This window comes from Trifolium pratense, linkage group LG2 (assembly GCF_020283565.1).
Source record: "Trifolium pratense cultivar HEN17-A07 linkage group LG2, ARS_RC_1.1, whole genome shotgun sequence".
Classification (NCBI taxonomy): Eukaryota; Viridiplantae; Streptophyta; class Magnoliopsida; order Fabales; family Fabaceae; genus Trifolium; species Trifolium pratense.
This window is the reverse complement of record NC_060060.1, coordinates 72,092,684-72,104,994: the sequence shown is the minus strand read 5'-3', so window position 1 is coordinate 72,104,994 and position 12,311 is coordinate 72,092,684. Positions and strand designations below refer to the sequence as shown.

The 12,311-nt window shown below is 36.2% G+C and overlaps 1 protein-coding gene across 2 annotated transcripts; it reads left to right on the top strand.

The window, feature by feature from the left end:
- Nucleotides 1-1,091: 1,091 nt before the first annotated feature.
- On the top strand, nucleotides 1,092-10,422 carry LOC123910223 (GBF-interacting protein 1-like). 2 transcript variants are annotated; one of them, XM_045961314.1, is made up of 11 exons: nucleotides 1,092-1,599; nucleotides 2,911-2,954; nucleotides 3,548-3,653; nucleotides 5,101-5,227; nucleotides 5,356-5,723; nucleotides 5,813-5,989; nucleotides 7,069-7,456; nucleotides 7,662-7,965; nucleotides 8,063-8,230; nucleotides 8,825-9,316; nucleotides 9,461-10,422. In XM_045961314.1, exons 1-11 carry the CDS (start codon nucleotides 1,437-1,439, stop codon nucleotides 9,764-9,766), a joined length of 2,643 nt encoding a protein of 880 aa, XP_045817270.1. In that variant the 5' UTR covers nucleotides 1,092-1,436; the 3' UTR covers nucleotides 9,767-10,422. The 2 variants fall into 2 exon arrangements, with proteins under 2 accessions (XP_045817270.1, XP_045817269.1); XM_045961313.1 differs by having other exon boundaries at nucleotides 7,066-7,456.
- The last annotated feature ends 1,889 nt before the right edge of the window (nucleotides 10,423-12,311 follow it).

Below are 12,311 nucleotides of genomic sequence, written 5' to 3'. Positions count from 1 at the left end.
TAATAATACGAAAATTGGGTCGTTACACTCTCCTTTAAACAAACTAAAAAATATCAGTTGCGTGAAATCATGACCGTGCCTTGATAAAATATAGGGCCAAGATCATCTAACAACAACAACAAAGCTTATCAAAAAAAAGAAACTAACAACAAAAAATGGGGCTATTTTGTTTCACGCACAAAGATAGAAAATCAACTAACAACCACAAAAATTGAGGCTTTTTGTTTCAATAAATTGAACTTAATCTAAATTAAACAAAATCAAATATATCAATCTATGTTACAATGGTTAATTTTAGAGTTCATACGATGAATGGAAAGATTAGAGTTCAATTTTTTCTTTAGGGATTTATGGTTTTAAAGCAAAAACAATAAAAATTGAAGAGTAAAACTTACTATAAGAAGAATACTGATGAGGAGTCGAAGCCTTGAAGGGGTAATATATATAAGAAAATGAAACATAGCAATATAAGATGTGTAGAACTTGAAAAGTTTGGAATGGAATTGAAAGAGAATGAATCATTACTGCTTGTTGGGAAGTGAAATTATTGGAATTGAGAAAGAGAATTAGGTGGAAGTGGGAAGTGGCAAAGACGTGAAGTGGGAATTGGGAAGCGAGAAGATGAATTATATGATTTGTGACAATATAAATAAATAGGGGTAATATAGTAATTTTATATAAACGGGCGGGTTCGGGGATGGGTTCGGGGTGGGTACCAATATCCCCGTTACCCGCCCCATCCCCATGTTTTGAAATCAGGGAAAACCCAAACCCGAACCCAAACCCAGTCAAATCGGTTTTTCCCCATCAAACTCGGGGTGGGTTCGGGCTGGTACCCGCGGGTACGGGTTCCGTTGTCATGCCTATATATAAATATATATATAAAATAAATATATATACATTATGTGGGTATGAGGCGAGGTGGGTACTAAAGTACCCGTACCCGCACCCATACCCGTTCATTTTTGCGCGTAATTACTCATACTCGTGCTTGTACCCAAAATGTGGATTTTTACCCTACCCATTATAGATCATTTTTACGAGTACCCACTGAATATGAGTCAAATTATCATCCCTAGACACACCAAATAAACATAGCAACAACTGAGGAACAAAAAACCCTACAGCAGTGTTTGGTTTTTTCTCTCTCTTTTCTTCCCCACATTCCTCACGTTATTTCTACTTTTGAGACAGATCAATCAATAAATATATTTTTTAAAAAATATATAAGGAAATAAAAAACCATCATTTATTGTCTCGAAATAATTATATAACGGATCAAACAAAAACACACACACAAACCTTGTGCCAATTTATACGAACCAACTTCAAATGTTTCTTCGTTAGTCTCTCTCTCTCTCTCTCTGTTCTGTTTCAATCATCATCACCACCACCACCACCAACAACAACAACCCTTCTTTCTCTTTCTTGCAAACATGAGCGGTGCTGGGTCAAGGGATTCGATTTCAACCGGTGTTAAAAAGACGATCCAGAATATCAAGGAGATCACAGGTAATCATAGTGATGATGAGATTTATGCAATGCTTAAGGAGTGTTCTATGGATCCCAACGAAACTGCACAAAAGCTTCTCTTTCAGGGTACCTTCATCTCTTTCTGTTATTACTCTTTCCGGTTATTTCGATCTTGATCTTTGTTAAATTTTGATTTTTTATTGTTTTTTTTTTTATCTGGGTTTTTTGTTATCTAGGTTTTGTTTGGTTTTTTGAAAGTGTGTCGGTGGAATTGGGTTTTTGGGGTTTGAAGTGGGGACCCTTTGGGATGAAGTTTTGTTTGGCTAGGTTTAGACCTTTTTTTTTTAATACCCCTTTTGATTTTTTTGAGGTTTTGTGTTGCTTGACCTATAGAAAAGTTTAGGTTTTTTTTTTTACTTTTTTTATTTTACTGTTGATGAAGTTTTGTTGTGTTAAGTTTAGGTTTTTTTTTCTTGCCCCTTTTGGGTTTTCGTGAGGTGCTGTGTGTTTAGAAGAGTTATATTTGTGGAGTTTCTGAGTGTTTGGTTTCACATCAGATGTGTTTGGTTGACTTGTATTGTAGTTGTGATTGTGAACTTGACTGTACTTTGTTATAATTATAAGTACTTTTAGTTTTTCTTTTTGGTTTAAACTACTGTGCTGCCAAATGTTCTGCTCAGATATACTTGTTTGATACCTATAAAGCATGGGCACGACACTGACACATAGACACCGGAATAATTTGAGAAAATGAATTAATTGAATGTAATCGCATGTTGGTGTCCGACACTGACACCAACATGATACTTGTTTAATACCTATCAAGTACTGACACAGACCTATTGATTGTGATTGTGAACTTTCAAAGTACTTATAACAAAGTACAGTCAAGTTCACAATCACAACTACCACGCCGTGTACTATGTATGTTATGGGATAGGGTTGTCTTCATGGACACACTTAGGCTCTCTGCATGTTTGTATGAAGTAATGTCAATGAGGTTTGGTATGCTGTTTAAAGCATTTGGTTTGATAGAGCCGTTGGCTGGAGTATGAATTTCTTATTTTTGACCAGTTTTATTTCGCTATCTGATTAAACTCTTTGACAGTTTTGCCCTGTTACTGAACAAACTTCAATCACTGAATTTTTTCTACAAACTACAGTTTTACTGGTTTATGCCTGTTCAATTTACATATATATCACATTGGCTGTTTTTGTAACGACTTTCCATGTGAATTATTATTTTTGATGTGAAGTTTCAAGCTCTCATCATTCGTATCTCAACTATTAACACCAATTTATGTATTACTATTAACCATGACATTTTTGAAGTTGTTCAAACATGTTATGTCCTTCTTCTACTATTGCTGTTACATATTCATGATTCTAACGAATATCAGTGTCCAAAGAAAATAACATCAAGGAACTGTTTTGCAGACACATTTCACGAGGTCAAAAGAAAAAAGGACAGAAGAAAAGAGGTACATTTTGTTCTTGCTGTTGGCTAGATTGTATGAATCATGTTGATCATACTTCCAAATCTCTGTTATGCTCAAAGTCTATCCGTGTTGTCTTTAGTATTTTTGTGTTGTTTTAAATACATCTAGTCAATCATCAACTTGAGAGGTTATTGATGGGCCAGCCTCTTATTTATCAACCGATCACATCAAATTCCCAATTTTTTTTGCTTATACGATTAAATTTTTGAGCATTTTCGTGTGATTGGCTGTTTCAGTTCAGCTTGTTTAGGTGATCTCCCCCCCCCCTCTTCCGTCCCTTCACTCTGTTAATTGTTCATCTTGTGGGCTCTGAAGCATGACTACGCCATTTTGTTAGGTGTACATGTACCAATGGTTGGTAGGACAAGGACTTCAATTGCTCTTTGGAGGCAGAGAAGGGACCTTTAGGAGTTTTAGATGTTTTGTTTTATTTGCTTATATATGACTTTTGTAAAATTACTAATGCTCTTCTCTTTTTATTTATTTAGTTTCAAAATTTGTCCTGATCAATTATTTTAGCGGTCTAATTCTGTTTATGTTTTTCCTTTCATTAATTTATCGGTCCAATTATGCAGAATGTTAACAACAGAGAGACATTGGAGTCGCGTTCGAGACCTGGCACTCAAGGGCGTGGGGTTAGGGGTGGTCAGGGAAATTTTTCACCTCATCGCATAGTGCATGGTAAAATAACTATTCTGAACAACTACCTGTTTGAGTTCCCCCATCTTTTTGCTGCTTGCACTTTAATTTTTCTGCTAAAACAGCTTTTGCTTTGGTAACTTTAGGTTCTCTATATCTAAAAGTGTTTAGAACAGGTAGATGAGTATGAACACAATTTAGTAGCATTTGAATGCTTTTCTTCTAGAAATTTGTTAGTTGTTAACTTTGCCCTTAAGGGTCTGTTTGGTTCAAAATAGGGGGAGGGGAGGTGAAGTATTTTCATAGAGGGGAGGGAAGGGGAGGGGAGGGAAATTTTTTAATTACATATGTGTTTGGTTCAAAAGAGGGGGGGAGAGGAGGGGAGGTGAGGTATTTTAATTAAATATATGTTTGGTTCACAAGGGGAGGGGAGGTATTTTTAAAACTATTTACTTTTTTACCCTTAAAAATCTTATAACACTCATATTTTAAAAACTAATATCTCTTTATTATTACATCAAAACAAATAATACATACTTTTCAAAAAAAAAAAAAATCACATCCGAACATAACAATAAACAACTGCACACATAAGTTGAGCTACAGCTCTTCGACGCAAATCAAACCATCTATTTTAATAGCAATTTCTCGATTTTGATGATCCATCTAATTCAATAAAATATTTAAAAAAAATAAATTTCACATATAATAATTTAACAAAACTATCAATACTCCTATAAAAAAATTAACATTTAAACTACATACATATAAAAGTTCATATACACAAATTGACATGTATTTATCATGTGTAACAAGAGACTTGGGTAACTATAATTACATAACATAAAAAATTAAAATTGACATGTATATAGAGAAGAAAAAGGAAAAGAAAACATGGTGATGCTTCTCTGAAATTGAAGTTGGAAGAAAAAGAAGGAAAACGTGATGCAAAGGAAACGTGATACGCACATATATATATATATATATACATATATAAACGCAGGAAAACATACTGGATTATGAGCCAGCAGCGGCACGAACAAGAAGAGGCAGACAAGGAGTATGGGCAATACAAACAACAAAGACCTAATAATAAAAATGATAATAAGGATAATAATGGAATTCTAAAATATATTGAGGATAATTTTGTCAGTTTAATAAACTTTAAAAAAAGCTTCCCTCCCCTCACCTCCAAATCCCCCCAATTTGGGGGAAGCAAAAATTGAGTTTAGGAGGGATTTTGCTCCCCTCCCCTCCCCTCATATCCCCTTCTAAAAATTGAACCAAACACAAAAATATTAAAATATTACCTCCCCTCCCCTCCAAAACCCCTGAACCAAACAGACCCTAATATGATAATTGACAACCGGTAAATTCAATAAAAAGTAGTGACTGAAGTTGTATTTCCAGTATGCAATTTACTATTATGATATTGTCTTTGGCAGTACAATTGCAAAACTAAAATTATATTCGATGTGCCTTCTCTCAGATGCTCGTAGTGGCAAGAATTCTGGTACGGGCAAAGATAACGTGACCAACCAAGGGACTGCGAAGGGTGTTCCTCCTTTGCCAGATTCGCAAGAGACAAAGACCCGAGAAAAAAGTTCTGGAGCAAGGTAAGATGTTTGTATTATAGCCGTCGATACGATCCTCTTGTTGCTAGTTATCTTACAACTATGAGAATTCGATAAATTAAGTTCCGATACGTTTGGATTAAGCTAATAACTATATATATCATTTGCAGTTCTGTTCCAGCTATTGCCAATGGGCCTACAACCGTAGCATCTGGAACTACTAATGTGAATTCTTCTTCTTCATCTACTGGAAATCGGGACAGAATTAGTCCATCGGATAATGCTTTTCCTTCTGATAGTTCAAACAAAGGTGCAAAAGTTGTTTTTGGAAGTGAGTCAGTGTCTTCCACCAGTGATGGCTTAGGGTCCAGACCTGCGTCGTCATCGGCTGTCTGTTTTTCTTCTTCTGACCCAGTACTGGTTCCCTCGAATGATTCACGGTTTGCTGGTGCTGTTGGTGCAATTAAACGGGAAGTGGGAAGCCAACGTCCTCCCGGGGAATTAAATGCGGCCAACACTTCTGAGAACAAATCTGCTGGTTAGGATATTTTACATTTTATAAGTACAACTTTTTGTGTTTAAATGTTTTTCAATGTAATCAATTTTTCTCCAACAATTGCATGACAGCTTTTGAGACTGGTAGCTCTTTTCAAGGAAAGAGTCAAGGAAAATCCCCGGCAGTGGCAAAGAATCAAGTTCCTGAGGTGTCTTCTTCATCAACAGTAATACATGGGACCACCTCAGGTAGTCGGCCTTCCTCAAACTACAATAATCGATCACAACAAATAGGCGGCCTTCAGAAAGGTAATTCATATATCTTGTGTTCAAGAAGGAGGCTTTTGTGTACTCCTTAATCCATATTCTCCAGTATTTGATATTTTTTATGCAATCAATTACTACCGATTTTTACAGAGGACAAACATTGATGTACATGCATCATGCATAAATATGTTTATGTCTTTACTCTTCTGCTGTTGCGTATTTTCTTTGCTTTTCAAATTTATACAATACACACACAAAAGAATGAACTTCTCAGTGATCAGGATTGAATGAAGAATGCAAAGTTTTATGGATACACTAAGTTCAGGAAAAAAAAAAAATCTTGTGATGGAAACTTTTTTTTTCCTGCTCAGAATTGACTTATTGAATCAGTATGTTTGTGTGATATGGCAATGGTGTGTATGAGCATTAATGTCTTTGTATGCTTATGTGTCCATCATCACAATATTTTTGTTCTTTGTAAGTTGACCTGAAAACGTGAATGAATGATGCTACACCAATACAGAAAATATGGAAGGCCTGAAAACGTATATAATTTTGTGAAGAAAGCGTAATTTAGATGAATGTTGTAAAGTCACTGTTCAGAATTACAAACTTACAATTGAACCTTAAAAGGAACCCTTGTGAAAAGTTTCTGTCCTGTCGGTATCATCGCTTGTTTTTACACAGCATTTCAATTTCAATATCAGTATTATTCCGATACCTTGTAGGGTTTATTGTGTTAGGGTTATCAATTAATTTAGATTACCTTACTTTTTTCTATTTTTAATCCAGTTTTATCATGAATTCAAAGCATGATTGCATTTATGGGAAAAATCTCCTTTGCCTTGCCTTGGTAGCACTTGTCATGAATCATGATGCTTAGTTAGCATTTAGTATCTACCTATCATTTTAGTTATTAAATGATCGCAAATGTTTTGTCATAGATCAGTTCATTGAATGTATTTACGTGTCTTTCACTTATTACATGGTTGTTTTTAATTTGACGATTTTGGTAGGTGCATCCTTGTTTAGATTTGTCTGGATACGGTGTTAAGTTTGACTGCATTAATTTCCCCCCTGTTAAGTTCGATTTAGATTTATAATGTTTTTATTTACAGCAGCTGGTTCTAATAAGGAGTGGAAACCAAAGCCAACAAATACAATTAACCAGAGCTCTGGACCAGCTAGCGTATCCGAGTCTTCTGCTGTTTCAGCCGAAGTTACCAAGCAGTTACCATCTGTGTCAAAGGTCCTTGATTCTGAGGAAGCTACTTCTGAACTTCAGAAGAAGCTGGAGGACCTACGTTTGCCACAACGTCAACATGTTATACTTCCAAACCATATCTTAGTGCCTGATTCTGAAAAGAACAAGTTTAGCTTTGGTAGTCTGGGAATCAATTTTGGGGTTACTACAAGTTATGGTAGCAGCTCAGAGAGCGAAAAGAGTTCAACACCTCTTTCCAAAGCTTCTCAGGCTGTGGAAGAAACTGCAGGAGAGCAGGCCTCAAGGTTTGTAATATTTGGAAACTGTAGTTTTTGAATCTGGTTTGTGTGAATTCTCGTATAATAATTCAACAATAAAAGTCTCAATCATAAATATTCTTCTCCCCCTTCTCTTGGTTCTACAAGTTTACTGACATGTACTTGATATACTACTAGAACATGTTTATTTTATCGATGCCGTTCCTTGACAAATCAATTTTTTTTTCTCCAGCAATCAAAATGCTTCAGTTACATCTGTGGTAGGAGATTATTCTGACAATCCACAACCCCCCTCTACTACTGTGCCTGAAAATTTTGCATCATCCGCAGAGGTGGATGTTTCAACCAGTACTATTCAAGAGGATAATGAGTCTAAACATGGCTCTATGCCATCTGAAGGTAATGAATACTCAGTGGTGCATACTTCTCCAAACTACAACTTAGGTTTCATGTCGCCAATGTTGGAAACACAGTCTGCACAAATCGATAATTCTGAGTCTCAGGCACGGGATATGTCTCGTCTTCAAAACTTTGTCGTGAGCCCTCTGACCTATATTTCTCATTCTTCTTTGTTTACATATTACTTTGCACTTCTTTCTTAGAAAGTTAAATTTGATTGTTATCTTATTATAGGTTCATCAACCATTTGATCCAAATAATTACTATGCCCAGTATTACCGCCCTGGTGCTGACAGTGATGGTCGTCTTTCTCCTTTAGCTTCTTCTGGGGTTACAACCAAGTACAATGGCGGTGCTGCAGTGCTTCCTACACCAAGTTCTCAGTCTCTTCAACTTCAAGAGGTTTGCATTGTTAAAGTAACAATTACAGTTATTTAGATTTGAAGGTTGTACTCTGTACAGATATAAACAAAAAAATTGTATACTCAGATGTTATTGCTATGTACTTAAGGGAATTATTGTCACCTCCTATGTTTTTCGTTTTTTACTTTACTACACATCATTTGAGAACGAGCTGAAACCTCCAACTATTAAATGAGGTTTTGGAAAAGTAAAGAAAGTCCAAGGGAGGTTTGTGTTGCTTTTCAAAATATAGCAGAAGTCGTGTAATTATGGTTACTAAGGTTTTTGTGTTAGTTTATGCTTTCATTTATTCTCAACCAGTCATACAAAATGAAATATTCAAAAGTAAAAAAGTGTCTTAAATATATCTTTGCCTTACTTTAGACTATTTTAAAATTTATGTCTTAATTATGGAAATATTAGGATGCTTAGTTTGATTACTTAGTAAGTTTTACAATAAATGCCACATTCTGGTGAATATATAATGTCACCGGTCCACTTAATAGTTTTCTATTTGGAATTTCAATCTGAGTGATGTACAAACACATGATTTTTTTTTGCCAAAAGTTTATGTATTTTATGTTTTGAATGCAGGGAGCCGGCTTGTCTTCAGCTGGTCAGACATCGCATGCGACTCAAGCTGCTGGGATGATGCAGAACTCAATAGCTACTCAGCAGCCTCTCCCCGTCTTTCGTGCACCAAGTGGGGTTCATATACCCCATTACCCTCCTAACTATATCCCATACGGTCACTATTTTTCACCATTCTATGTCCAACCTCAAGCAATCCACCAATATTTGGGTAACGGTGCATTTCCTCAACAGCCTCAGGCCAGCACTGTATATCCACCGCCTTCAACTGTGGCTGCAAACGGAATGAAATATCCCCATCCACAGTACAAACCCGGAACAAATGCAGCTAACTCAGCTCATTATGTAATGCCGGCTGCCTATGGAGCATATGGCTCTACCCCAGCTAGTGGTTATAATCCTAGTTCTGGAGAAACTGCAGGGAATTCGACCTCTAATGAAGATCTTGGTTCCTCCCAGTTCAAGGAAAACAACGTATACCTCAATGGACAGCAGGTTTGTTCCTTATCAATTCCACCATCAATTAAATTTAGTGGGATGGCCCTCATAGCCTCCATGACTATCATGCAAAGGATACACTGCAAATTTTCCCGCTGTACTTTATTTGTGTTTATAATTACATGCTGTTTTCCACTGCAGAGTGAAGGTTCGGCGATGTGGGTGGCAGCACCTGGTCGAGATATTTCCAATATGCCTGCAAGTTCATTCTACAACCTTCCACCGCAGGGTCAGCATGTGACTTTTGCACCGACACAGGCTGGCCACGGTAATTTTGCTGGCGTCTATCACCACCCTGCACAAGCAGTAGCACCTGGCACAGTTCATCCACTTCTTCAACAATCCCAGACAATGGCTGGAGCAGTTGATATGGTAGGGCCTGGTGGCAATGTTTATCAGCAACAACCTCAGCATGCACATAATATCAATTGGCCAAGTAACTACTGAGATAGGATTCGTGACAACAAATATAAACAAGATAAATTGAGTCCTATCTGGGGAAACATTTTTGGAAACTCTAAAAATATTGTTGGAGTTCGGTGGGGTGATACGGCGATTGGCTGCATTTGAGTGAGAAGCTGGAAAATTTGCCAATAGGATGATCGATTGCTTGGGATGAGGATGTGAAGGTACTTTCCTTCTGTAACTGATATTGACCATTAAACTTGAAAAAAAAAAAAAAAGAAACAATTGCAGGCTCTCTCTTATTTTGCTCCTGCTAGTTTGTGTTACAATTAATTCCTTGCCGTAGCTATAAGCTTTTTACCCTCTCTTTTTACAACTTGAACTCTTACTGAGAGTTTTGTTGGGTAGTGAAATATGTCCATTCTTGTTTTAGTTTTATAGAGTTTGGAAGGTATCGGTTGGTGGGGGAAAGTTTTTTCTGTTTCCATTTTCTTCTCTTACCTGTAAAGTAAATTTTGATAGCATGAAAGTCATTTACTAAGGTTGTTCTAATGCTATGGATAAAGCAAATTGTCAGTTGTTGCAGTTAATGTCAGAAAAAAATTGTTGCAGTTTTAACTGATGCATCATGCATGGCATTGTTGAGTGTTGTTGACACATGGAAATACAGGAAAATGTGGGAGATGGACTTGGGATCACTTAGTGCAGTTTATTTTAATTGTAGGTGGTGCAATTTGGATACGGATTCTCTTCATTTCTCAAAAGAAATGGAGGGCCTGATAATATATTGCACATATTTTTAGAGGTGAACAGTCCAGTAACATTTTATTTGGATATGTACCGGTATACCGCTGAGGTGGATACTTCTAATAGGTGTACCGATACACTATTTTTGAAACTAACAGAATGATCCACCTCAGCGGTGTACCGATACATGCAAATGAGATTTGTACCGAAGAATTCACCATTTTTAGAACTGGTGACATAATTAAACTTTTATATATACTCAAAAACCATAATAGTTAAGCTTCCTATTGCTTGATAAATGAAGATCTTCACTTTTGTAATTTACCTTGTTACTTACATGGTCATGCTTTGGTTTCCAATCACACTTTTCTTTTGGTCAGTATTTCACCCAAATTTTGGGATTTTTATGGAAGAGTGTGTTTAGGTTTATCGACACACACACTTCTTTAAGTGTTTGAAATGGGTTAATATATTATGATATGCACAAGTTGTTTTCAATTTATTTTGATATACTTTCTGATATACCTTACATGTCTATTGAATGGCAAGTTATAGAACAACTTATTAAACTGTCTATTTAGAAATCCTTTTGTGTGTGCATTAGTACCAAGTACAAAAGCTAGACATACTTGTTTTGCCTATGATTAGAACCATTGACAGTATGTAATGCATGATGATTCACGGTAAAGATTTTTATCGGTTGGGTGATACACGCTTTAGACATTGATTTTATGCAATTGCAGTCCAAAAAAGGCTCTTTGGTTTGTTGGTAATTATGTCTGGTGTTGTGATGTGAAATGCAAAGAATATCTCTAGAATCCACAAGACATGTATTCTAGGATGCTGCAAATGGTTTGTACTTTGTATCGTATTATGGATATGGATTGATGCATTTGGTTCTCCTATCATAATATTTCCATATGCTGATATGCTGACATTAGAATATTACTGTATGCATTAATAGATAATGCAAAAGCGTAAATAACTTAAGAATACAAAATTGTCTCGGTAAAATAGGTATCATATTTTATAATTCAAAATAACATTCAGAAGGTGGATGTGTAAAATTATGAAATTTCACGTATAAAAGGTGTTTGCATGATAAGTAGAGAACACGTTTCACATGTTAAGAAGAGAATATAAAATTTTGACATTTACATATAAGAGGTGTTTGCATGATAAGTAGATGACGTAGTTTTTCGAGTTAAGTAACGCAAGAGGAATTTTGGTAATTTTAGAGGATGTGAGATGTAGGTTGGGTAGTAGTATCTGGGTTGGACCCAAACATTAATGTAGAGCTTTGGAAGAGGGAAAATTAAGTATTAATGTGTTGATAGGACATTTATAGGACCTTTACTTTTGCCACACTACTGATTTCTTTCTCGCGTGCCCTACAAATTTACCAAAATATTTTCGTTAGTTACTTAGGTACCAGACACCCCCAAAAACACTATCTTTATAACGTCCGCTGCTTAAGTAGCGGATGACATTTTCAGAAAAATGGGAAAGGCATAGGGCACGCGAATAACCGATAGGACGGCAAAAGTAAATCTCCTTCACTTATAAACCCACTTGGGTAGGTCTAGTGGTGTTGGGTCATTGGAGTATGCTCTTCTTAAGGTTTCAGGTTCGATTCTCCCTGGTGCCAATTTCGGTGGGCTAAGTCCATACAAAGCAAAATAAAACTTTGTCTTTAAATGAGACCCCATAGGTGGACGGTGAGATTGGTCTCATTGAATTAGTCGGTCGTAAGGCCGGATATCAAGTTTTTTTAAAAAGAATCTCCTTCACTTATAGAGCTTTGGAGTCTCCTATTATTTCAGGAAAAAGAAGAAAAAGA

Bases quoted from the DNA above. Each gene is read 5' to 3' on its own strand.
- LOC123910223 (XM_045961313.1), top strand. From the start codon at position 1,437: ATGAGCGGTGCTGGGTCAAGGGATTCGATTTCAACCGGTGTTAAAAAG. The intron at 5,724-5,812 runs GTTAGGATATTT...ATTGCATGACAG, and splicing joins TTCTGAGAACAAATCTGCTG to CTTTTGAGACTGGTAGCTCT. The intron at 7,457-7,661 runs GTTTGTAATATT...TTTTTTCTCCAG, and splicing joins GCAGGAGAGCAGGCCTCAAG to CAATCAAAATGCTTCAGTTA.